The sequence below is a fragment of the Manacus vitellinus genome, unplaced genomic scaffold (genome assembly GCF_001715985.3).
Source record: "Manacus vitellinus isolate BGI_N305 unplaced genomic scaffold, ASM171598v3 scaffold_3_pilon, whole genome shotgun sequence".
In the NCBI taxonomy this organism is placed as follows: Eukaryota; Metazoa; Chordata; class Aves; order Passeriformes; family Pipridae; genus Manacus; species Manacus vitellinus.
In genome coordinates this window covers 29,938,473-29,966,341 of record NW_021940535.1, presented here as the reverse complement: position 1 = coordinate 29,966,341, position 27,869 = coordinate 29,938,473, and the positions used below count along the sequence as shown (strand labels likewise).

The 27,869-nt window shown below is 37.3% G+C and overlaps 1 protein-coding gene across 6 annotated transcripts in view; it reads right to left on the bottom strand.

Annotated features, from left to right (window-relative positions):
• ICA1 (islet cell autoantigen 1) overlaps positions 1-27,869 on the bottom strand; it is a 72,329-nt gene that overhangs the window by 4,413 nt on the left and 40,047 nt on the right. For all 6 annotated transcript variants that reach the window (XM_018075874.2, XM_018075875.2, XM_018075873.2 and 3 more), the window contains 6 exons: positions 20,900-21,025; positions 20,616-20,714; positions 12,990-13,084; positions 10,842-10,891; positions 6,985-7,026; positions 3,006-3,281 (listed from right to left, as the gene is read on the bottom strand). In XM_018075874.2, coding sequence (XP_017931363.1) covers positions 3,006-3,281; positions 6,985-7,026; positions 10,842-10,891; positions 12,990-13,084; positions 20,616-20,714; positions 20,900-21,025 — 688 coding nt within the window. The remainder of the gene's footprint in view (positions 1-3,005; positions 3,282-6,984; positions 7,027-10,841; positions 10,892-12,989; positions 13,085-20,615; positions 20,715-20,899; positions 21,026-27,869) is intronic.

Genomic DNA, 27,869 nt, shown 5'->3' with positions numbered 1-27,869 from the left:
AAACGTTCTGTGCGAGTCCCAGCGAATTCAGGGAGATCAAGACTTGGCTCCCTGAGACATCACTGATGTTCCTTTACACTGCTGTGACTGGCATACCAGTGAACTCCTTTGCAGCCCTCCTTTTGAGCCCCTGCACCAAAGTGTGGTAGGCAACACATCCATGAGAGATGCTGTGGCCTGGGTGTCTGTTTACTGAAATGCAGGTGGCACAAGTGCCACTTAGAAAACAAAAAGAATCTAACGACAGCAACAAAAAATCCAACCAAAAATGCTCCAGAAAATATGTGATGCTTTCATAACGAACTTACCTATCCGTGAAGGTACTGGGAAAGACTGACTCAGAATTTTTATTAAATACTTTCACAAATTATGTCTTTAGCAAGCTACAGAGAACGACTTTGCCTTTCAAAAACAAACCACAGCCTATCAATTTGAAAGCAGTTACTGGCCCTAAGCCTGTTTTGGTTTGCCTGTTCACAGGATGGCTTTGTTACATGACTAGACAAAAGGTTATTGCCGAGAGAGCAAGGAAACCATCAGCTTGCTTTTCAGTTAGCGTCTTCACAAATGTTACCACAATGAAATTTAGAGATGGAAATGGTGAGCTGTGTGTTTGCTTACCAACCAGAATTTATGCACATGTAGAGAAGATAAAGAGGAGCCCTTAATGGTATAAGTAAGTAAATGAGGTCATAAACATAATGAAAAAAGAAAGCCAGTGCTCTCTCTGAAAAAGCAGAAAGGCAACCAAACTACAAAACTGTATCTGGAGGAGAATCTAAAAGATTTGTTGGGAGCACACTTTGTTTCTATTGCATATATATATATACACATACACACTTATATGTATTTTAAACCAGTACCTGGTGGCCCCATAGCAATTCAAAGTCCCATTGTGCTAGATCCTGCCTATAAATACAGCCAGAGAAAACTCTGAGCTGGGAATTCCTGACCGCAACAGTTTATAACCTGCATAGCATTGTGCCTGTTTTACAGATTAAGATCTGAGGCAGAGAGAAAACAAAGCCCCAAAGATTTATGAGCGTGCTTAACATAAAATAAGTAAGTAATCCCACTGAAGTTAATAGAAAAGTTAATGTGCTTAAAGTTAAGCATGTGAGTTTTAAGAATCTTTATGGTCTTAAGGCCAAATTCACACAGGAAGTATGCAACATCGAGGCTACAGTGTAGTGCTTCACACTTAATAATTATTAAGTAATCCTACCACACAGGGGAAAAAAAGTGTAGGAGATGTATCACAAGCCCTCAGTAAAAATATAATCCCTATATTCTAATATTTCTTACTTGTATGTCTAGATATGCTTATATGTCAGTTAGTATTTTGTTTAAGAAAAAAGTCTCTGTTCCCATATTTATTGATAAGGTCAAATTATGAAAGAGACATTGTGAAGTGCAATGAAATGTAGTTTAAGATTAAAGCTGAGTTTTCACCAGATATAAAATGGACCAAATTTCACCTTTTGTTGAAAAATAAATAAAAAACTTAAAAAGAAAAATAGCCTATGAAAGTTAGTTTAAATAATGCATTTTACTCAGCAAATTAAGTTAGCTGGGAACATGCTGATTATCAGATACAATCACTCAGCTGATTAGCCCTGACTTTTCAAATGCCAGTACACCAATTACCACGATCTTCTGCCAAAACCTTGGAAATCCATTTGAAAACATCAACATATTTTGCTCTTCCAGTACAGATTTATTCTTTTTTTAAATTCAAAAATATTTTGGGATACCATGTTGACTGGACTGGATTTTCCATTTCTAGTGTTCCTTGAATGCAACATAACCGAGTTCTGATTTTGCAGCCAATGCCAGTGCCTTGTGCAAATGAGAGCTAACAGCTGTCTCAGAAAGGATACACAATCCTGCTTGCTCTTTATACCTCAAAAATATTTTTCCTACAGAAACATATTTACATTTAAAAATGTAAATTACGCTGATACGTAAAATACATTTAAAAATATGTAAAGCTGTGGAAAACCCCCCAATCTCATAATAATTCTATTGCTATTTTCAGTAACTTGCTTAAAATCGTGTATCTTATCATAAAAATACATCTAAAACTGTGCATCATTACAAATGTCATTCCCCCATTTTTCAACTAAGAGCTGAAGTCAGTGAACCCAGACATCTTGCTCTAGGGGTGCTGGTGGTAAGTGTATTAATTGTAAGATAAATTTGACTTTCTTATTTTTGCCAAAATGTGACAGGTCATTTTACATCACGTGTGATTCTACCAGTTGCACAGATTCGAAGAAGTAATCTTCAGGATAGAGTCAGCCTGCTAGCCTTTCCTATATCACTCTTCCACAAGTGAGATTTAAATGTCTTGGGACAAAGCCCAAAAAGCCAAGGTCCTTCTCCAGCTTGCAAAGCCCTAGGAGAAATCTAGCCAGACTGTGGGAAGGATGAAGGTAGTTGCTGTTGGCTGGTTACCACCAGCCTATCCTTCCTCTCTCCCTTCCTCAAGGCCAAAGCAGCAGCAGGAAAGCTCTGCCCTAGTTCCCCTCTTTCTTTCTCCCCCAGCAGTAGCTTGGAAAAGCCAAGAGAATCAACTGCATAGAAGAAAGAGGAGAGAAAGAGTTGCATCAGTAAACAGACTGCAAGAGGAATCCACCTGTACGTTTGCTAGGATGAGACAACCCATTCTACCTTACCCATATCTGTACATGCAACACATAGGATGCTTTGGAGGAAAAAAATGAACTAATGCAATTGTTTTTCACTATGTTGTATAAAAATACTATCCCCAGACAAAATACAGTAATTATTTTTGGTTCCCTGGCCCTTTAACAGAGACAAGAGTTGTGATTTAAACAGCAGAACCCACTCAAACAGATTTTCTGTTTCAGGGAAAAAAATATCTCAAAGACCCACGGAACATTTCAGGAAGCTCAATGAAAACATTCAAGACAGTAATCTTGACTTTAGGTTTTAGGTACTTAACACTTCGCACATACTAAGAGAACAAGATGAGCTCTCACCATGTAAGGACGACTGCAAGTCATTCATGTTTTGGTCTAGCAGCTGTGAGGGCAAGTAGCCTGATGGTGCTGGTACCACAGATGATGAAGTATTCTCCCCATCTCTAGTTGAAGAGTTCGTGGTGAGATCAGCAACCTGTCCAAACACAGCTGTCCACTCTTTGCTGAATTCCCCCTCATCCAGGGAGGAAGCATTGAGGATCTCATTCAGTAATACCATGTCATCCTTATCACCAGGTTCTGGCTCCAAGGACCTCACAAACTGTTCCTTTGAAGCTGTCTCAGAACAAGAGAGTCAAAAGAAATAATTTTTTAGACAAAGCAGGAACTTCTTAAAAAATAACCAATCTGGGTTTTGTATGTTAAGTGAGATGGAATATTTTTGCATGAATATTTTTTTTCTCTTTTAGACCCAATTCTCTTGGACATCTGTGTTTGTACCTTATGCAACAAATAATTCCTTGATTATCTTAGATAGCCTCACTGCTATTAACACTCACTTCTCATTAAAAATAATACTATAAGTATGCTTAAAAATCTATTAAACACACCAAAATTACGTAGTCTAATATTTAAATAATTGGAGAAGACTACTTTTATGTTGCTTCTTGAAACATTATGTAAAACTCCCCAAAAAATCAGATTGGTATAAACTGAAAAAAAAGTAAGAGTTAGGGATTATTCTAGAATTTTGTAAGAACATACCTAAGATCATCTTTATGACCTTCTGACCAATGCTTGAATTATTGGGGTATTTCCCAATGAAAAAAGGTTACTTTAATGCACAGTTAGATTTCTACACTGTTCAAACCTGTAGTCATTTTTTTCTTCTCATAAGCTGCTGAGAAATAACTGGGGCCCACTTTCCTTCTGATTGCCTGTGCTAGTTTTTCCAGTACCAGAACTGCAGCTGAAGAAGCTCTTAGATCACTTGAGCCATTACTCCTTAAAAAAAAATTTCCTATTTTAGAAGTGTCAAATAGTTATATAAAATACACAAAACTGGTAACCAGGATCATAATCCTTTTCCAATATATTTGGAATGTTAAAGAACTATCATGGAAACCCAAGTGTTATTTTACTTGGAAACATTTGGAGCTCCACTGTGGGAGTCTGCAGTTCACAAAAATGGTGGTTAACAAGGCTGATAATGTTACGTTACTGAAATCCACATCAGTTCATCTTAATTATGCCTGTTTCAAACTTGTGGTAAGGCACAGAAGTAACCTCACTTTTCCAAAGTTGGGGTAGATCATCTGAGCTCTCCAAGTTGCATAACAACTTACAAAGATGCTTTTTAACCCTTTTGGTTGGGATAAAAGATTAACAGTGGTTGCAACAGGCCATTTTACTGAAATGCAACAGCATTTTCAGCAAAGTTTCCTTTTAATAGCTGTAGTAATTTATAATTAAATGGTTGAAGTTGAGTCAGAGGAGGAAAAAAAGTGCAAAACTGTGTTTTAAAATAGACTCATGCGTCAGCACACACACCTACATACTAAGAAACTGATAAACAAACACATAATAGAAGGATTTTATTAATTACTGAAGTCAGTTGTGAGATTCAGCTCCTTTCTAATTCACATTTTTATATACCTCTGTACTCCCTGACAGGGCCTAAAAATCAGAAATAGAAACATTACAAACACATCAATTCTCCTGATGTTCCCACTAGACTATAACTAAAATACCATTGAAAACAATTTATTCTCCTGAATTTTCAGGCTGTTTTCCCATCTTCAGATAAACAGCAAAGAATATTAATGTTGTCCAAGTATCTACAATTCCCTCAAGTTATTCAGCAGGTGAGGCAGAAGGGTAAATCCTCCCACAGGGGAAACACACCTGCTATTTCAAAGGCACTTAAGAACTCTGATCTCTATGGGGCATCATCATCTCAAAGCTGCTTTCAGGAAGCCTCTGCAAGGGGAGATGCAAAGGGAGCAGCCCTTGTAACAGATCTGCTCAGACACACCGCCAACACCGCACCTAACCACAGTGCCCCAGAGCGGAACAGTTGCAGCAGCACAGCTCAGAGCAAAGCTCTGCTCTGTCGGGGTACCCACTGCAGGAGTCCCATTCTTACTGGAGGAGAAAGTACAACATAGAGCTTTACTTCTAAAGAGCAGTTAGGTCTTGCTGCAGTGTGTAATGACCACCAGAAGTCTGAGGAGTGACACATTTCTTGGCTTAGCAGTCTTTCTGATGTTCCTGTGGGGACTGTGCACCCGCCGCAGGAGAGGGTGGTGTTTACACTCAGGCTACCTCAAGTAAGCAGCAGCAAGTTCTACCCTTGTTTGCCATAAAGGTTATCTAGAAACCAGTCTTGCTTACTGAGATATTACTTATGTGGTATTTCTGCTAGATTACTAGAATGATATGGACTTTCTCACTTCATCCGTAAATCTTCTATTACCCTCTTTTCCTGTTTCTCTGTTTTCACTGCCCACTTTCAGACAAAATCCTTTTTTCTGTATGCACATGCTGCCTTATAAATGTCCATGAAAAAAAATCCAAAACTTCCAATAAAACACTGAAAGAACAATGTCACTACATTCTTTTTCTAGTTGTTTGAACAAGCCTCTAGCAATGCTCATATTCCTTCACAAACATGCCTCATTTTGCACATATTAAAAGAAAAGAAAAAGTGAAGAGAAACTAAAAAAAATTACAACAGTACATGATTGGCAACACAGGATTAAGACTTCCTTCTGAAACATGAAAGTGTACCTCTAACCATACTGGTTCACTGAAAATAATGCAATACTCAATAGCCTAAAGCTAGCTAGTGCGTAAAATTAGGGCAAATGGCTGATATTTTAAAAGTGCCATGGCCATCCTTAGCTGATGCAGACACCCCACAACAGTTTTTGTATCAAGTTAATTACTTGACTAAAGAAAAAAGAATGACACAGCTAAACTTGTATGAGCAATAACTACATGCATTTTCTGTATCTCCACTAAGAAGGCCCAACAAGGAATGGAACTGAGTAAGAAGAAAACCAGAAAAAAAATGCCACTATCAGACATGCACTGACCTTTTTTATTAACCACAGAAAAGAAGTCATTGCTACCTTATCTATCCACAGATTAGGGCTGCTTCTGCACAGACAGCTGAGGAACTATCCCTGTTTCTGCTTTTATGGGTGATTCCCGACATGGATAATTTCCCCCCAGTGCAAGAGAATGCCCGTGGCAGATCCAAAGTCAAGGTGTTCGCAACTGTCCTTACCTACCATGAAGGCAGAGTCTTAAATACAATTACATTCTCAGTCTGACTGACTAAACCACACAAAGGGATTTTTTTTCTTTGCTTCATTTGCTTTTTGAGTTGCCACAGTTGGTTTTGTTGTTGAAGTTTTTTTTACTCATTCTTCTGAGATATATGAGTGAAAAGCAAATGAAAAATTACAGGCAATACTCTGACTTCATATGAAAACTCAATATAAAACTTTTACCCAGATCTTTCACATGTTAATATAACATGTGAAGCAGAAAGACAGCATAATGGATTTAATTAACTCTCTAGCTGGAAGAAGTCACCAGTTCTTATATGGTTTTAAGAGGACTAAATTATTTGTTTCTGATATGTGCATTTCTAGCAAAAAATCTTGTGGTTACTAGCGTATTCCCAAGAGTTGTAGTTCAACAATTAAAGAACCAAAAAGTCTGTGAAATGTTATAGAAGGGGTAAGTTTTACAGTGGAACCCTCTTCAGTGGGGCAAACAGGATATACTCCAGTCTACCTAATCTTGAATTAGCTGATACAAAAAATTTTATCCCCAGTAACGTTTACCTCATATTACGACATCAGGAGTAGTGCCTCTGCTGAGTTTCCTTTAACACTTTAAATAGTGCTGTAGAATAATTTCCTTCAACCTTTCAGAGTGTGAAAACATTTAAGAACTAAGATTAAAGTTACACTTGGTGACTATGATGGAAAAGCAGATGAAACAGACATGCACAATTATTTCATACCATTTTCTTCAGGTTGCAGGTCTAATAAGTCATCTATGGCACCTAAAAGAAAAAAAAAAAGAACAAATAAAAAAAAATTAAAAGCAACACAGGAAGATCGGCGGCACACTGACAATCAGTATGTATGTATACATCTAAAGGCAGTTTTCTTAAGTCTCTTCACCTGAGTTCTGCTTGTGGCTACAATTTCCTTGTAACATGGAAATGACATCCTTGCCATTGTCAGCTGTAATCAAGATCCATAAACATGTCAAACTGCACTTTGCAGGAGACTATGCTTATAAATAACGTCACTATAAGATCAACATGGAAGGTGGTTGGTATTCATGTTTTAAATGAGTCATGTTTAAAATAAGTCTGGTCACAATGGATGAAAGAGCCAAGATACAAGCATTGCGAAGAAGTGAGGCAAATTGCTAATAAATAACCTGAGGAGGATCCTCCTTTGAATGCCTGCCTGTCATCCTAGGCTCTCTTCAGGTTGAGTGCACCCAACTGAGGCAACTGCAAGAATCAGACAGGTCTTTCCTGTCCTCCAGAAGCAGAGACATCTCTTTTAGAAGCTTGTACTTAGACAGGCCAGGAGGGAGCGCAAATGTGCCAGGACCTTGTCATTCTCTAAATACTGCCTTCCTTGGCAGTATGTTCTTCTTCTTAACACCAACTCCGGGAATAGGGAAAAGGAATCTTGCCACAAAGTACCCCAGGTCAGGATATAAGTAACAACATCTCCTCTGCAGGAAGTAAATGGGCTAAGAACAATGGGAGGGAAAATGTATACCTGAGGGTTATAAACTAGAGGTGACAAAACACCACCACTTTAAACTCTCAGCAAGTCTCACATGAGACATGGAGTCAAAACAATCATCTTGATTCTGTCTATCAGTGAAGAGAAAGACAACTCCCTCAGGTGATTAATCCCATTTAAGACACGTAGAAAAGCAGGAGGGATGAGCTACCTGCTGAACATGCCTTTCTCCCACCATTAACCATTGGGGAAATTTAGCTCCTAGACAACTAAGTCTATAGCTCTAAAGGCAAAGGAAGGGTTTGGTCACAGTATTGCCAGATCTGGAAAACCCATCTGCTGGAAGCCTCACACGAGAGACTGGAAAGGAGAAATAAAACTCTCTACAGGGAATAAAAATGGAATCCCAAACTCTTTCAAGAGAAATGCTAAAACCTTCCAAGAGAAACTTCAAGGTGTGTTCAGAACTAAAGGAAACAGAACAGCTTGCTGTTGATATAATTTTATTTTTATAAGGCTTTGCTAGGACAGAAATGTGCTATCAGAAATAGAATCAGATGGTCATTTAAGAACCCATGATCACATCTGATTGCACTCTGTACAGAGAGAGATAGGAGAGGCATAAACACACATGAATAAATATACATGATGCTCTCATAAAAGGACAATGCATAGAGCTAAAGAGGGAAAAAGCCAATCCTAGACTGACTGGTAGAGGGGAAAACAAAATCAGAAAGAGAAGTCATGATAGGTGGGATATGGATGGCCACAATTCTGTAATGAAAAAGGTACAGCTGTGCTGGAAGCCTGCCTTAGTTGAGTGGTAAACATCATGGAGACAATCTTGAAGACATCCATAGTATATTAGGGAAAATGCAGAGCAAATGATAAAAATGAAAGTTATGAAGTAGAAGTAGTTGGTGAGGAAAATTAAGAAGCAACATGGCTCCCTCACAAGAGGCACTATATCTGTATGACTTTTGAACATAAAGGGTAGTTTAAGGAAAAACAAATCTTAGCAATGGCATAGACCTGCTAGTGTATGGAGATGGAAAAATTTAGCAGAGCAGTTAGAAGTATTTCAAAACACTTCAGTTCCTTTTAGGGGTGATGGAGAAAGAGACAGAACAAGGTATTTATATTACAATGAAATATTTTACAGTCCATAAGTAACTGAGATTCTAGAAAACATCTGCTAAAAAATATAAGTCAGATTTTATATCCAAGAATATTAAAATATTTTGTCAAAGATATATCTGATCTAATTAATTGCAAAATGGGTGAAACTTCAAAACACTGGAAATGTCCTAATATTGTGTCATTACTTCAAAAAAACCCTATCCAAACAACAAAAGTAATTAAAGAGGGTGACTCAAGTAATTGTAGGTAACTCAGGGCTGGTAGCTCACCATTACTCCTAGTTAAAACACTAACAGAATGCCATTCAGTACAGGATTCAGCAAAAGAACATGAGCAGAATAAATGCTCCTATAATAATTTACTGTTGTTTTTATGGCAAGCAGATCTAGTTAAAAAAACACAACTAATTTAATTCTTTGATAAAACTGTGAGCTATTTCTCAGTAAAGATATTTGTTTAGAAACAACTTGACTTTGCACTGCAGAGCCTTCCAGCTAAAAGTTAGCACTGAGTAAAATGTATAGCGAACATATTGAATGGATTAGGAACGTGACAACTAACAGATGTCAAAAACACATTGTTAGGAGAAATAATTGCAAAGTAGAAGTGTTTCTAGTTTAGATCTGCAAGGCTTAGTGTTTTATCCATTGCTATTCAATGGCTTTAGCAGTCATCTGGAAGTAAATACAAAATCACCCTTGAAAAAAACTTGCCAACAACTAACAGACTATTAGAGGTGGTCAGTCAGGCCAGTCAATCAGTTTCTGTAGTCAGAGCTGGAGGAATTTAATACCACCAACTTGTAAGTTATATCTCTAGGCATAAGGAATATATGCCATGTTTTAGAAAGGATAAATGAGTCCTGGAAACCTGTGACCAAAAGGAACTGAGTCTTGATAAACAACAAATTCAGATATGAGTTTTAAACTTGATGTTGCAGCAAAATGAGATATCCTTCTCGGATCTAGAAACAGGAATGTGATTTTACCATCTAAAAACATGACACATGAGAACAACATCAGAAATGTCTTGTACAGTTATATATTTGAAAAGGGATTTGTAAAGTGGAATGGAAACAAAACCTTCAAAAATAAAGCAGATGTCTTCAAGACATCAACATTGTGGGTCCCTTCCAACTTGGCATATTCTGTGATATGGCCAGCCTGTTGAAATAAAGATTTGAGAGGAGTCTTGATTTTCATCTAGTATCTTTTAAGTATCTTCATGGAGGATAAAATATGACATATTAAAATTATTCTCCATTAATTTAGTAGAAAAAGATATATTAAAAGCCAGGAATTTCTTAGGCTGGAGAGACCTGTGTGGGTGATCTTATCCAAGCCTTGCAGCTATGAAGTTATTTTGTCTTGAAGATCTCCAGGTGTGAAGATTCTACTTTTCCCAGCACTTCACTACCCTCACTGTAAGCACCTTTTTCTTAGTACGTACTCAGAATTTCCCTTCCTGTCACTTGTGCCCATTGCCTCCCATTCTTTCACTATGCACCTCCAAATGGAGCCTGGCTGTGTTACTGTGTAATAAACAACCCATAAGGTCATTGGCAGCAGCTGAATATGACTTTGCCTGGCTTTTGGGCAGAAGTTCCACTGAATTCATCAAGTTTTTCATGGAGTACATGTTTAATCACTGGAACAAACTAGTGAGCTAAGTGGCACACTTCCCTTGCCTCAACACCTACTAACCTACAGAATACCTTCTTGAAGGCTACATGCCCAAGGTAAGAATTAGGCTTCAGAAGACAAGCTATTTATTTGATCTATCTGAGAGTGACTGAATGAAATGCAGTGGGATGTAACATGTAAGAGATTAGTTTTAAGAGATCTTCCTGGGTTTATGTTTTATGTGTTTGTAGGGATTTGCTGGGTGAAACTGATAAAGGAAATAAACAAAACAAAACCCCCCATGTTTTACAGCACTTATGAAGTTATGATAACATGAAATAAAATACCTGAATAGTTAGATTCCTTGGTATGGCTCTCCTCTTCTAATGAAATCAACCTTAATTTGAAAAAATAAGAAAAAAGATTGAGAAATTAATTCTAAGGCTCTAGAATAATAATAATTTTTCCCCTTTTAGGTCACATTGCTACAGAATCATATCAGTAATAAATAAACAGTAAAAACAGATGGACTCTTGCATTTGCTGTATATGCTGGTCTGTTGTTACCTTTTATTGTTTCATTGGTAGAAGTCTGTTGAAAGTAAAAATTAGATTGAAAGACCAACTATCAAAACCTACCATCCTTCTATTTTTAATATAACTAAATCTGTAATGAAAAGTATAGTACATTCTGCTTTTCCACATTTGGTCTTTCATAGCTATCATGGAGGTACAACTGCTTCCCCTCTCCCCCACCCCACCCAGAAAAAAAAGCAACCAAAAAGAAACCCAACCAGTTTGCCCTTCTCTTTTTAACAGCAAGTAATAAAAAATCAACAGACAGGTGAGTTTTGTCCCATTTCAGCAGATTTCTAAAAGAACAGATCAGCAGTGTTGATGAAACAAGCTCTCAACAGGAAAAAAAAAAAAGCTGTGGTTTGCATCCAGTTCTTATACAAAAGTAATCTCTTCAATGAAGAATATATACCTTCTAACTGCTATTACTTTGTGTAAAGCCATTCAAGGAGTTGGGAATGAAGTAGCCACAAGGCTGATATGGTGCTGAAAAGGACTGGGTAGGCACATTCCTCCTATCTATCTCTAGTGACAGGACAGAAAGAGCCACCTCCCAAGCTCTTGAGGTCAGGCTCGTGGTAGACGAAAATCAGATTCAGGCCACATTCTATTATAATGAACGTTTACTGTGAATGGAAAGTTCATGAGGACTTTAAAAGCTTTGTTTTGTATAACATCTAGAGTCCTAGATGTTTGTTTATGATTTTAGACAGCAAAATTGTGACATTTTTTCCCCTCAGGTTTATGCCAGATAAGGTAAAAGATAATCCATAAATAAAAACATTTGCAACCATGACATGGCATCTGATGCATTTACTGGTAGGTGTCAATGCACATATCTTGCATAAATCATGCATTCATTCTAGAACTTTATATTCAACATTGAGGAAAACAGTTATTTATTACATTCTTTATTATTGTCACATGAGATGCAACAGATTTAAGGGAAGTGCTGTGGAGACAACCACCTGCCAAATGGTACTTGGTCAAGTCCTTTCTAATCTGAATAACACCAAATCTGACCAATTTATAAACTGGTTTTGGTCGGTGGTTCTGAATCTAAACCAGAAAGAGGACTGAAAACCTGAACTCTTTAAAAATCCATTATTATAAATAGTTGAGCAAAATCCACTAATCGGTCAAGCTGTTCTCTGCTTTTTGACAACTGATCCTTTGCTGGGTACTTCATTGAAGCAAGGACAGTCAAAACAACAGGTGGCAGCAGGATTATATCAACATTGCATCTTCTGGCAACTGAATCCTGATGGTCAGGTAGGCGAGAGATCACATCTCATTCTCCCGTTCTCCTGTTCTCCCCTCCCCATAGCAGTCCATTCATAAGTCTCTCTCACCTCAGAGTTACAGGTAACTCAAACCTTGACAGCATCAGCTCACTTAGATATATTTTATACTAAGTACCTACTGCTTCATTGGATTACTAACTGATGGTGTATACATTACAAAAACTGATTGCTGCTCAGAGCAATCAGTAATCTATATCCTATTCCCAAGAGAAAGGAGATGCTGCTGAAAGGTGAAATACAAAGCTCATATATCTTCTCCCAGGTATAGTTGTTTACCATTTCTTTTAATAAAGAAAAAAATGAAGCAAAAGCTGATAAAAATAAAAAAAAAAGGCTAGGAAAGATGAAAAACATGTAAGGGTTTAATGGGTCTTTAAAGCTCTTAATTTCACCATAAAGTTAATTAGTTTTCACACATTACAACATTTCAGAAATTCTTGTATTGAGCTAACTAGTAGGATTAGACTAGCCGTGTCTATATTTCTATTTCTAATTTTATTTTAGAATTACTTACAATTCTACTTATATTTCTACTTACTTTTGGTGACTTTAACAACCACGAAGCAGATTATAAACAAAAATATTATTATTTTAATATAAAAGACATGTGACTTACTGACTCTGCTGATCTTCCACTGAATTAGTGCTTTCAGTCTGCAGGTCCTCCTTTTCTGCTTTTTCAGTTAGTTTATTCACAGGATCTTGCAAGCTCTAGACCACAACCATAATATAAACAAAGAGAAGAAAACAAACTAGAATCAGGTAAGCAAAAGTGTGTCATTTAAGGCTAAATCAGATTATAAAACCAACAGGAATTAGCAAGAATGGTCTTGAGCTATATCTGACTCAATGAAGCAAAATTAAAAACGTAGAAGATATTCAGTCGAGTCTGTGAACACACTTGGTATAAGAAGGTGACAGCCACTTCTAAATTCATGTTCTGTTTCCAGTATTTCTCAGTAAATATTTGAAAGATTTCTATGTAAAACCATCTATTGTATGTGCAAAGCAGGCACTGACAGCATGTTTATTTGCTGTTTTGGGGTTTGGCCTCTTTTTTTCCTCCTTGTTCTCGTTTTTTTTTTTCTGTTTTTTCGTTTGTTTGTTTGTTTGTTTTGCTATTTTTTTGTTTTGTTTTGGTTTTTTGTTTTTGGTTTTTGTTTGTTTGTTTGTTTTTTTAAATATGAGAAAAAATAATTCTTTACATCTGTTTGTTCATCATATACTGCTTCTTTTCTTATTTATTCTCTTTTTTTCCTCCACAACTATTCACACAAACTTGGCAATTACAGTGTAGTGAGAAGATACTACTTGTATCCTGAACCTGAAAACAAGGGTTAAAATCTTGGAAGATTAGTCTGATAGAAGCCAGGTGTGGTATTATGAAACTCTACTGTCCTTTTGCAATCTAAAAAACTGTGCTACAAGACAATGATGTGCAGTTTCACGGTCACCATTTTTATAACCAAAATTAGAACAAGTGAACAGGCCAACACATAAAGCGTTAAGACTGACTCTTCAAGTGATAAATACACTACCAGTTGCCCCTGTTATGCATTAATTAGGAATTCTGTATGAAAATTTGAAAAAATGAACACAGTAATTAAGTAATAGCAGATGTTAGCAAGTGAATATTTGTTTCTATCAAATGGTTTTGCTCTGAAGGTGAAAAAATTTTCCTCTTTCCAAAGCCCAACTCAGTTTCTGAAAAATAAAACCATGTTTCATGTGAATAGTCCCAACCATTTGTAATTAAATTTATTTTTGTCACACTGATAGTCATAGTAGTGCATCTCACCCCAACTTTTCCTTCTGCCCCCCAAAAAGCTAAGGGTAAAACAAAGAAGTGACTTTTTGTGCAAAACTTAACAAACACATAATGTAGTGGTTTTTCACCTGGAATTTGAACAAAACAATAGCATGTTTCATGAGAACTGTAAAACAAAGAAAAAAATGTGGCCTAATCTGTTGAATAACAGTTAGAGTGCCCAGGCCATCTGTCACAATAAAAGTATTCCCAGATATGTTACAGGTCTTGTGTGCACTGTCCTGTTAACCAGGACAGAGGAGTCCCCAGAAGGGGCATTCCAGTTTCTGCTTGGGTCAGTACTTGTCTGTATAAGGAAATCTACACTTCAGTGTTTTAGAAACCAAACTTATGGATCTATCCTGTACTGAAGTTGCTTTTTTTTCCCCTTTCAGTAAGCTAATTCTACCTAGAACTGCTGATTAATTTGTCATAAGCACCCTTAGCATGCAGACATCACAGTCAAAAGATGAGGGATCATAAAGCAGCAATAATAAAGAGAGGCATTAAAAAAGTTTACCTTATTCTGTGAGTTGCCACTTTTTTTTTGACACTGTGACAGCGTTAACCAGAATTACATGTAAGCCTACTTCTTGGATTCTGAATAAGGACATTAGACAGCTCAGCTAGACCACCTGTGAATGAATGTTACCCTTTTACCTGCATTTGTACTGGGTATTGATTCAAGGGTATTTCTCGTACTATTAAAATTGATGGGCATTATTGCACTGACTCCAAGAAGACCTGGATTAGAGTTCAAAAACACACAAATATACACTCCTTGCACAAAAGTGCAGTGCAGAGAAAGACAGCACCTCTGCATTATGGGGACTGTACTGCTTTGGGCACTTGAACCATCTTGGACACGTTCACAGTAGGACATAGAGTCCACTATAATCAGGAGGTAATGGTGAAACAGCTGGGGTGCTCTGCCTGCCATCCAGTATAGCACCACAGAGCCTGCCCCAGGAAGGCTGTAACGGTTTTGAACAACAAACAGAACTACTTCAACCACTGCCTAATTACACAATTCAAAGAAAATTATCAGAAGTAGAATATTCTACATCTTCACCAAGAAAAATACAGGGAAATCAGCATCCTTCTTTATGATGCTTTCTTTATTAGTGTTTCAGGAAATCCATATTTAAAGGACTGTGATCAAGCCATGGACACAGCACATAGACATGGAGCTCAGAAGTACCTTGGGAAGGAAACAGCATGACAATAATGGCAGTTATTATTTCCTGTATTAGAAAAACAAACACAGCTCTGAAATACAGCTTCGGTTTCAATGGAGATTATGATAAGATTGTTAAAAATCAGCAGCTGTATTTTGATGCAATAATTCAATAAAAGAATTTGCTTCCAACACTATTCCCTCAAAGTCAGATAGCAAATAATGAAATTATTTTCCTGTCCCCTGCCTCTCTCTACTCCACATCTTGATGTGCACTACAAACCAAGGTACACATTTAAAAAGATTTTAAAAAGATAGAGAATGGGTATTAAATAAAACTGAGTGTTAAAAGGACACTGTCAACCATTTTCTAAACATGAACCCACAAAAATCTGATCACTACTGTCAGGAGGCATAAAAATCAAACTATGATATTCTCTTAATTGTTTCAGGTTACATTAGAAGAGGGGAAGAAGCTCCATAATCTAGAAAGTGCAGTGATTACACAGGGTTGTAGAGACACAGACTGAGTTCAAACAAAAGCAATCACATTTCAGTAGGACATATCCCTGACTTTGTTGCTCAGAGCAGACAGATGTGTAGCTTCACTCTTATGGTTGCTCACATGAACTAACATGGATTTTGTTGTGAGCTACACCAGTATGCAGCTTAAAGTAGGATCCTTGCATGTTTAGAAAGCTATATTCCTAGCTTCCATAATTTCTCTTTTACTATAAAAATAAGAGTAAGGCAGTACACACTAGCAGAGCAAGTTTGCAGTCATTCACTCTGCCTAACTTAGTTCTGTCTCCAACACCAAAAGTCATCCAGTGATATTTTGCTTGCTCACAGTACTCAGACTAAATGTCCAAGCTGACAAGCGATTCATCCCCTGTAGAGTTAATTCTGGTTCCAGCTCAGGCTCCATTCCGAGGCTGACTGACTAAATTCCTTCACCTGCATCTGCTGCTTTCAAGTCAAGCCAAGATCATCTGGACTGCACACAAAACCTGCCCTCTGCAGTTAAATCACCAGTGTTGACAACACACTCAGCTCGCCTACAGTTCCCCCCAAGTGCCTTGGACAACTAATGCACCTCTTGAGTGAGAAAAAATCAAAGCAACACAGCTAAGGGCAGTTACAGGAGCCAGGGATGCACCCCAAGACATCATAACATTTATGAAGAAGTGCAACATCACTGAGGAGACACAAACTCGGACATATTTCATTTGTCGGGAGAGCTGAAAGGGAAGTGGAAAAGCAGGTAGACTCAGAATTTCTTCATGGACATTCATCAGGGAAAAAAATACCAAACCTTCCCAAAACCCTTAGAGATACAAAATCATAACCAATCATGCCTATGAATAAAGTCATGGTGCGATGAACAGAAACAAAAAAGGATACCAGACTACAGCAGAGGTCAGCAGAAGGCACCAGTGTCATAACATCTGTTTGGACAGAGTGCTCCAAACCATGTAAGGAGCACAGGCAGCAGCAATCCACTTTAAACAGAAATAAATGGATGCACTGAGATTTACATCTTTTGACTCCTTTACCAGCCCTATTATTATTTCTAGCCTTGTTTGACCTCTTCAGGTATTATAGCACTGAAACGTAAAAAGTGCAACTAAATATTTATTAAGTAACCAAGGCAAATAAATGGTAACAGAAATTAGAAAGAGGTATTATTCATGAAAAGTAGCCCCTGAAATAAACTTGAATTCATTTGATATAAGTTAATTTTGAGACAATAATACCTTGAAGGCTTTACCAAACAGCAGCCCATCATCTGTAATATTACAGCAATGGATACAGTAACAGATACTTTTACATCACTATACATGGAGTTGTTAGCACATTAATAATCATCTTTCATCAAGCATAAAACTCACAGTTGGGAAATACAGCTGCAATAGCACAATTATACTACTCTCAGCATATACCCTGAAGCAAAGAAAACAAGTGGGCTGCTTTTCATTAAGGGAGTTTGGCAAACATCTCTAAAGACAATGTTTTCTTTCCAGAAACAATCCCAAGAGGCATTCCAGTCTCTTTCCTGAGGTAAACCTGGTACATGAACATATATTTATACTACAAAATACAAATAGCAATTTTCCAGTACATAGCACCTCTTAATTTTTCAGTAAGACAGTCTACATCTAAGTCAAATATTAACAGTTTACTTAATTTCTTGTTTTAAAGTAAAATGCTAATCCTACATGCATATATGCTTAGTTTAATTCAGAAGGATCACTTGTACGAGCAAAATTTTGTCCTTTATGGAATCATAAAAGACAAAAATGATTTGCAAGCACTGAATTCAGAATTTTCTTTTAAGAAGGATCCCTTTTATGATATGAGACAGGAAAAAATATTCTAAAAGGGGTAAATGTAGCAGTTCATGCAAGAACAAGTACCACAGGTAAATCTCAATTAAATGTAGAAACGGGCACACTGAGTGTATTTTAAGCAATTATATATTCTGATTGTATATTTTAATGCGTAAAGTCAACAACAGACATGGCAACTTCATTGAGTACATTTTTAGACTGGAAGTTTCTCCATCAGAAACTATACTACCCTAGATCAGCAATAGCCATTTATTATACTTCATTAAAAATTAATCTCAATGCAGAATTAGCTTGCAGCTCCTTCTTAATATATAGTTACTCTGGCATGAACATATGATATGACTAGTAGGGGTCAGTTCCCTAACCATAATCATCTATTGTTATTCCACACCCAGGTCTAGCAGAGGAGAGATGGGACTCATGGGAGTCCCACACCTTCAGAGGTGACAAGTAGAGGTGAGATGACTTACCCTAGTAATGCACCTGAAGTAGCAGCAGACATCTATTCTCTTAGGCTACACAATCTCACCTGATGCAACCACCAGATTTTGATTTAATCTCCTTAGCAATCATTTAATGTACACAAACAGAAACTAACAGTTGGGACAAAGAGATCATGGGGAAGACTCTAGTATAGAAGACAATCCCACATTCTAGAGACTGAAAGAAATTAACTGATACTGAAAGCCAGTAACATAGTCTTATTCCCAAATATTTGTTTTCTGAAAGCACAGACTTACATGAAATTTTGTAGTATAAAACTACCTCCTGATTAGCATCATTTATCACATACATATCACTGCAAAACCAGGAAATCACATCTTTCAGTGCAGGAGGCCAGCAACAAAAATGGTTAAGATTCTCATAACAAAGTTAGGCTGCATCCTAAACACACTACAATATTCACAACCATTTCTGCAGATACTTCAAGGGAGTGCTTGTTACATGTGGACTCAATATAGACGGTATTTTTTCATCATAGATTCCCAACCTAATTTCAAATTTAGATTGTACTGAAATGTTTCACAGGAGGAAATTCAAAAGATAACAAGCATCCCCACATGTTTCTCATCCTCCATCACAAGGGTACTTTGCACTCCAGAACGAGTGCATTTTCTGTACAAGTTTCTCTCCAAGGTATGCAAATGTTACTATACGTCTTGAAATATCTTATGTCCTGTTCAAATAATATTTTTAGATATGAAAGAGAATAAAGAATAAATACCCAGCAACAATACAGGCTACCTACACAAAACAGACAGGAATAGCTTTGTATCAAAGCAGACATAGAAAATTCCTCAGAAACCTTTTAACATGGGGACTTTATGAGAACAGCCCACTAGCACAGTGCCCAGGCTCCTGAGCAGGACTCTGGCCATGCTAAACCCAGGCTGCAATGGGAAGCAACAGTGGGGAAGTAAAGGGTACTTTCTTCTCTGGTTTGGAGTTTAATGGGTAAGGTAATTACTAGCAATGTCAAGATAGCTGTGCCCAACTGTCTCCTGTTGAAATTTGGACATAAACTCTGGCTAAAACCCATCTTCTGTGATGTGGACTATGCAAGAAAGAATCTTAAAGTTATGTTAACTTCATAGCAAATGAGGACTTTTCCTGCAAGACAGGATTCTTCAGAGGCTGGATAACACAAAATCTCCTTTTATTTTTGTCCTCAACCGGGAAAGACTGAGCTTGAAATTTGGTTGGTTGGTTTGCTGTGGTGTTTCAAGCTGCAGAAATAACAGTCTCCACAAGCTCTTTATGCACTTCAAAGTTCAGAAAGTGCTCCCTCCCAACACACATTCTAGAAAACATCTTTAAACACAGCAGTCATGTATAGACAAGTTTGGTATTCTGGGGTGAATTACACCTTAAACCTTCAGGTGATTCTTTTCCAAGAGCTCTGAGGTAGTCACAGGCTATATAGCAGAACACAGTCCAACTTCTACTTGTACATGTCATATGCACATGCATTTCAGGGATTGAGGCTATGACTTGCTATCACTTTCAAAGTGCATTGTCTCTCCAAGCAAAGAGTGTCTTTGCCACATACTGTTCATTCCTCACTCTCTTCCCAAAGGTAACCCTTCCATCAGACCTCTGTCAGACATATGTTATTTTTCTCCCATGCAAATAGTATTGGCCAATCACATAGTTATTTCATTGCCCAAAATAACTACAGGACAAATACATCTATGAGGAAGGTTCACAGAATTTTCCACTGTTTTTCCATTCCTCTAGTGAACCTCGAATTGCAACACACAAAGCAACTTCATATGTAGGGACAGGCCTGACCAGGAAAATACACAATGTTTAGTGATTATTATTAGATACTTCACAAAACTCTGATCTCAGACTTCCATCAGATATTGCACATATGCCATATTCAAAGATTACAAAGGATCAGCAAATACCACTAGTCAAGCAAAACAGTATTTCCCAGTAAAGGGTTCAAAAGTGAGTAAACTATGGGAACCCTGAGCGTCCACTTACTCATATTCAGTTCAATAATATGTTCTTAAAGAGTGTGAGTTTTTAAAAACAGATGCAAAGGCAAAATAGTATTAATTCATTTGTGGGATTTTGGAGAGCAACATAAACCCCTAATTCTGTTGGATTTTACAATTCCTTAGGAAAAATCAAACACAATCCCACTTAGCATTTAAAACACATAATTAAGTGCAGACCTTAATAATGTCTCTCTTTGAAATATTCCTTAGTCACTGCACTGTACGTGCAGTTTTCGAACCTACTAGTCAAAAGGACATTAAACAGAAAAACTGTAATTAAATGAAAAGACAAGACAGGGATAAATTGTCAGACAATATATGGACACAATATCAATGTGTGCTTTCTACATCCTTGTATGATCTTATTTGTTATCATGGGGCAAACATACATATTACTTACCTTTAACATAGTGAATTCATACGGCTGATAACCTTTGAAACTTTCATGGATGGCTGCCATCGTGTGTGAAGTTTTTTCCCAAAAATGAAGCAGTGTTGTCTGCAAGGTAGGATAAAATTTCAATGCAATGTTAACTTTAATACAAATCTGTTTTGGTGCAAATTTCACATTTTCCCTCCAATAGTAGTTACATATTCTTACAGTTGAATATTGCCATGGTAACTTCTTAAAAAAAACATATTAACAGGATCTTTCTTTTGGAGGTCATAATTTTCCTTGAATACCTGATATGTTGTTAACACATGAGAAAGGAGGTTGCATCTGCTTGCTCCCAAAAGATCCACTTTTTGACAGACATCAGTCTTCAGTTTGTCAAAGTTGAGTTTTGCATGTCGCACTTGTGCTTGAACCTTCAAACAAAGGGACAATTTTTTATGTAGTGAATTTTTTCTCCATTTTTAATGAAAGAGAAAGCTAATACAACTTTTAAGGAAATCAGATAACTGAACAGACTCGATTGCAACTTCTATTTTCATCAATCCCACTGAAATTAAGATATGGCAGGTTGATATATGCTAAAATATGACTCTTACTATCTTCTGTATTATTACTTTTTTGTCATATATTCAGTGAAGAAATGTTGTTTTCTACCCCCTGTTTGTATGATGGATATTAGTATAAAATATATACTAAGAACACCTGGAAAATGTATTCATATTGGTATTTCAAGAAATACCGACACAAAGCCTGATAAACAAAACCAGGACTAAAAGTTTACTGCATAACAGAAAGGTGCACAATCAGAGACATCTCTATGTACCTACAGTAAAAGACAAATTACAGTCACAAACTTTAAAGTCCATCTGCAACTCTTGCTGATGATATAGCATTTCAATATCTTTGAACTGTTACAAAAATTTCACTCGTTAAAGTTTTCCTCCTAAAATGGGAGTTTTATTCCTATCAGAAAAATGCCAAGTCCCCTTTTCTTAGGAACTAACAATTTCAGTTTGGAAGGGGTTTAGTTTTTCAAATTGTTTTTCTACCACCTGTTAAGTATATACACATGTACTTTAAGAACATGTGTAACACCCTGTTACACAAACTGTACATGCTTGACAACAATACTGATCATGATCAGGTGTCAGGGTAGAAAGTTGATGTAGGTGTTTTGTACCCAGGATTCCCCATTTTTATGACAGCTTTGTACCCTACCTGAATACTGTATTAACAAACGAAATTTGTTTAAACTCTGTAAACAAATTTTGTTATCTTTTTCTTCCAAGGAAATGGGAAACAATCAAATCACAAAACATTTTGAATGTCCTATAACTTTTTCACAGTTACAACAAAATGTTTACCCCCAAAATAAAACATTTCACAGTGGAAACAAACTACTGAATGTAAATTACACATTTCCTTTCCTTTCCTGGCCCAACTCTCAGAGTAAACTCATTTCATTCAGAATATGCAGACTCAATCAAGGATTTGACAAACTTGTATGCTCCTGATCTTCAGAATTGAATCTGGAACTTTGCAGCAAGTGCCCGTGCTCCCCGTGCAGTAAGAACCTATCTCATAACGCAATCTGAAATGTTATGGTCACCATATTTCTATTCTTATTTTCCCAAACTCACTTCGAGTATATGAGACCTCGAGTATATGAACCAGGCAGAAAATGAGCCAAAGATCTGCATCACAAATTCATTACATGACCTGTTCATAAAAATTGTGGGACTCTTGGGTTGCTAGATAAGTGGCAACTTTATTTCACTGATCAGGTTGGCTTTGCATAAGCAATATTGCACATTGGCCTGATCTGTTCATAAGGAAGAAACTATCACAATTCAAAATTTCTCATAAATGGAGAATTTTACAGGTGAGATTTTAATTGTAGAAAAGAATGATGCCCAGCAAAACAAAAACCCAACCTTTTTTTTTTTTAATAAATAGCAGTGCTACTCTACCTTTACAAAATAGCTTTGTGGTTAGTGCATTCATCTAGATGAGGAAGCCTTCCAGGATAACTCCACATATTACACAAAATAATCAAGGAAAAAATCTTGAGTTCTAGTAGTAACAACTACATCTCAAACTTCTGACCTGATCCAGTCCTCTAACTACACAACTACAACATCTTACTGATGACTTGTTTTATTGTTTTTGCATGTTGAAGAGTTCCAAAAAAAGAGGGGTGTCCAGAGATGGAAGAGTTCTTGGGTAGTTAGGAGATGCTTTGGTGAGGTTGTGACAGATTGAAGTTCCCTCAGGAAGAAGGAAATTACTCCCATGAGTTCCACTTCTTAGTCAAGCATGACAAATGCTAAGCTATGATATAAAAAGCCACGAGCAGCTACTGCCAAGACATCTCCCTAGAAAGTATGTTTTGTGAAAAGCCTCACCCAGCTGGAACTACAGTGGTATGAGCTGAGGCTGCCTCTTAATTTTTGATCCTTGAGGAATGCTACACTACTTTTAGCCTGTGCCCAAGCAAGGCACCATGCTATTGATGCCAGGACTGCCATCCACGCAGAACTGTCTAGTCAAAACAGCAGGTGGAAAAAGAGCTTGTGGGCCTCCAAAATTAAGCAGCAATGGAGGAAGATGGGAGCAGTGGCAGAAGGAGTGAAGAAGCTTTATCCAGTGCTGGATAAACACATTGGTCCTGCTAGGTTCTCAAATCCCTTATTTGCTTTAGCTGCAAGTGTCTGAGAGCAGGGATTTACAGCTTCAGCCTAAAAAGGAGAGTTGTGAAGAAAATCATGGGCCCGTGCAAAAAGGAACTTTTACTGAAATCTAAATATGAGATTACCTAGAGCTTTTGCCAGAAAGAATTGCTACAAGAGGTAGGGATTTAAGTAAGAGATGTTGTAGGGCTTTGAAAAAACTAATCTTGCTTATAGCCATGAAAATCCACTGAAACTCAACTGATGTCAATGGAAACATGTCACATATAAAACTGTATTTTACAATGGTGCAGCTGAGATCAAAATCCCTTTCCTACTCAGTATATCACAGCATTGGTGAAAGCACAGTAAGAACAGCTGTGGCTTGGTAGATTGAAGGTCCAAGTAAGCAAAGAATGTTAGTTCTGGGGAATATAAATACTCTGTCAGAGACGGTGAGCCACAAGGAAAAAAAAAAGTACTAGTAAATGTAGTTATTAATTCCTACAATTGCCAGTCTGCACTGCACAAGATTTATACAACAGACTGGGATTTGGGTCTACCTCATGTCTTCAACTCCTTAAAAAAGGAGAAAAAAGACCATAAAATAAAAACACCTATAAAGTTTGAGTTGCTGTCTTCCTGCATACATTCTTCAGGGAATCTAGCAAGGAAAAATGTCAGCATTTATCTTAACTGCACATGTAATTAGTGTCTCTTTTAAGAGCTAGAGCATTCATAAAGAGAAAGAGGTGACCCACAATACAATGTGGAATACAAACCCATATGTTTGTCATGCTCACACAGATGATTCAAAATACTTAATGCTGTATTACCAAATGTCACACATTTCTCTTCCCAACCATTAAATATGCAATATTATGGGACCTATTAACTGAAGGATGCTCTTGGTTTTTTTCCATATACTGAGAGTTTATTGAGCAGAAGTAGTCTTTTTTCAGCAGCAGTGCAGGACAACCAAGAAGGAACACCATGTACTACATCAGCATGACCTTTTGCCTTTTACCTGTGCCAATAAATGCATTTTCAATTCAAATTATTATTAGACATCTTTTAAGATTACTTGTGGCTTCAGGAATTAGGTATAAAACCTTAATGCTTACAAAGCATAATCTACTTAATACCACACAAGTTATCAGAATGAACCTTTGGTTTTCTACTCAAGGGAAAGCTGATATAATACATACTAATCTTCTCCTTTCTCTGCAATTACTCCCTAAGACATGAGAAACAGGACCTCATTGTGGTCTAAATTTTTATTCATACATTTAAGTTCATTAAAGCTGAAAATACAAAATTTCTTGAAAATCCTGGTCTGCAAACCAACAGGATTTTACTGACTGTAAGAGAACTGCCATGATCCAAACAAAACTTGAACACTTTATGATGAAAGAGCTTCTAAGCATCTGAAACTGTAGGTGCCAGATGTGAGGTTTATGCTGTACAAGAAAATCTTACGATACCATTGACATAAAAAAGATTATTACTCTTCGTCTTTTTCTAAGCAGCAACCTGCTTTTAATTTCCCAATACAAACATCTAAGTACAATATTGATGGAGAGCACATATGAAAACAAATTTGGAAAGCAATATCTTATTGAAGCAATAGCTTGATAAATTATCAGATGTCAGATAAAACTGAAATAATTATGAAAGAATATATAAGTAAGTAAATAAATGCTAAAATCCTAAATCTTGAGGGTTCAGAAGTCAGACTCTAGAATGCTTGATTGTAAGAGCAAATAGTTGCTAACACAGGTTCCTAGGCAGAATCACAGAATGAGTCAGGTTGGAAGGGATCACAGTGGATCGTATGGTCCAACCTGCCTGCTCAATCAGGCCATCCTAGAGCACAGGGCACAGAATTGTCTTCAGACAGTTCTGGAACATCTCCAGCGAGGGAGACTCCACAACCTCTCTGGGCAATCTGTTCCAGTGCTCGGTCACCCACACAGTAAAGAAGTTCTTCCTCATATGCAGGTGGAACTTCCTGTGCATCACTTTCTGCCTGTTCCCTCTTGTCCTATTGCTTGGTACCACTGGGAAGAGCCTGGCTTGATCCTCTTGACACTTTCCCATCAGACACTTATAGACATTGATGAGGTCACCTCTCAGTCATCTCTTCTCGAGACTGAACAGGCTCAAATCTCCCAGCCTATTCTCATAAGAGGATCTTTGTAGCCCTCCAGTGGACCCACTCCGGGAGTTCTGTGTCTCCTTGTACTGAGCAGCCCAGAACTGGACACAGCACTCCAAGTGCAGCCTCATTAGGATGCAGGATCACCTCCCTCGACCTGCTGACAATGCTCTTCCTAAAGCACACCAGAATACCATTGGCCTTGGCCACCAAGGCACACTGCTGGCTCATGGACAGTTTGTTGTCCACTGGGTCCCCATGTTCTTCTCCACAGAGCTGCCTTCCAGCAGGTATGCTGGAAACCTATATTCAAACAGAAAAATCCTAATCTTCAAGCATGCTAACAAAACCAAAATAGTATTTAGACCCAGTTAAAAAACCTATTCGGTATGTTGTTACTAAAATACAGATTTGTCATGTATTTTCGAGGAACCTTTATGTCCTCTACAGTATATCTGTGTTATTACTTTCTTTTAGTCTCCTATAAAATGCAAAATTTATTTTCAGTAGTAGCCTAATTTCAGGGATGATTCAGCTGGTGAAGCATCATCTCTAAAATTAACTTATGTCAGATAAATGCACTAACTCACTTTACATACAGTATATTTCTGTCTCAGCATTTCCAGCATAGAAGCAGAAACAAATGCTTTCAGTCTAATTTGTCACCCAGCCTCTCCTTACTTGAGCTGAAAAGCATGCACAGTGTGTGTACAGGCTGGAAGGAGGAGGGTAAGGAAATCAAGAGGGAAAAACACCTGGAATATAGCAAATCTTCCTGTTGGGGGTTCTGGGTAAACTCTACCAGCAGATGGAATCAGCACAAATCTCTGCATTAAATAAGCATAGCACCTTCTGGCATACCTGGTAGTTGTAAAGACTACATGAAAAAGAAGTCAAACTCAAGTAGGCTGTAGTTTGAGGAGCAAGTATTTAGCGTAGAACGTATTTTACAGGATTTCTGCATATAGCATTGAAAGCATGAAACTGTAGTAACTTCACAGCTTGAGTGGTGTTTTGACAAGGAGTGCTCATTACACTTTTACACAAGCATATCTAAGTCCTTACTGATTTATTTTCCCCCCTTTTTTTTAATTCAAGATTGATGATGCATAGTCAGAGAACAAGAAAAGGTAGTGTTTTAAACAAAATAATGCCTGCAACTAAACTTTTCCATGTGTAATGTAAGGACTTCCAACATCTTGCACAGTATGAAACCTGATTTCAGTGTATGGTATTTTCTACATTCAGTGCATCGTATGTTCTACATTTTGCAAACTATACTTTAACTCAACTGTTCCCTTGGGTTGGAACAGTATTTATTGTATTCATTAATCTCTGCTCTATCAATTTGCAAGAATAACACATAAGAATAAGGGTTAAAGAAGAGGTGGCATACTTCTGTTCATCTGCTTCAGGTCTGGTTATTAAATTCTTCATTTATGATCTGATGAGAAACACATTAATTTTAGGAGATGAAATTTATAAAGCAAGTCATGTCGAGCTAAAAAGGAAAACTACCTGGACAGCATAAATAGATCCAAATAATATCTTTTAAGTCTGAAACTCAGCAGACGTACATCACATTTGTTCAAGAAATGAAACTGTTCTTGAGATTTGAATTAAGATAACAGTGCAGAATAAGTTCCAATAATACATTTCTTAAATTTGCCATTTTGGACTTAATTATGAAAGTCTGTGCTTGTGCAAACATCCCCATGCACTTCGCTCTATTAAGCCTGATTAAGCGAATTTCATGTCATGGTGCAATTCACATAAAGGACTTAATTACCACTAAATGTCTGCCAGTCTCACTCTGGAAATCAACAAAATACCTTCTAGAGGAAGGTGTCTCTGCCCATGGACCTTGATGATCTTTAAGGCCCCTTCCAACTCAAACTGTTCCATGATCCTATGAAAAGTACTGTCTGCCTTTCTTCCACAGAAGAACAATTAATAGGTCTGCTTTGAATAAGAAGTTATGTCTGAATGAGGACAGGAGAAACCTGCTCTACAGACTGCCACCTTCTTTTTTTCCTGTGCAAACCTAGCAGAGTGCAGAGTGGAGCTGCTACCTATGACTCAGATATCCAGTTGCTACAGCGGTACAAGAAATAACACTTTGAAATGGCTGTTGAAAATATGTCCTGTTTTGACGTAGCTTAAATGTATTGGCAAATTCATGTGGGAAGACAGTAGAGAGGTGAAAACTGAATTAAAGATGTATTAGGCCAGTTGCATTGCAAGAGATAAAGATTCTGGAAAGGAAAACGATACAATTTTCTGATATCCCAAAGTGGTATTATATACCAACTTCAACCAGGCAAATCTGTCACAAGATACAAGATAGCACAAAGTCGTTTCAGCCACCAAAGACAATTTTTGTAATGGTTGAAACATTAATGGTGAGGAACAAATGAAATATTCAATTGA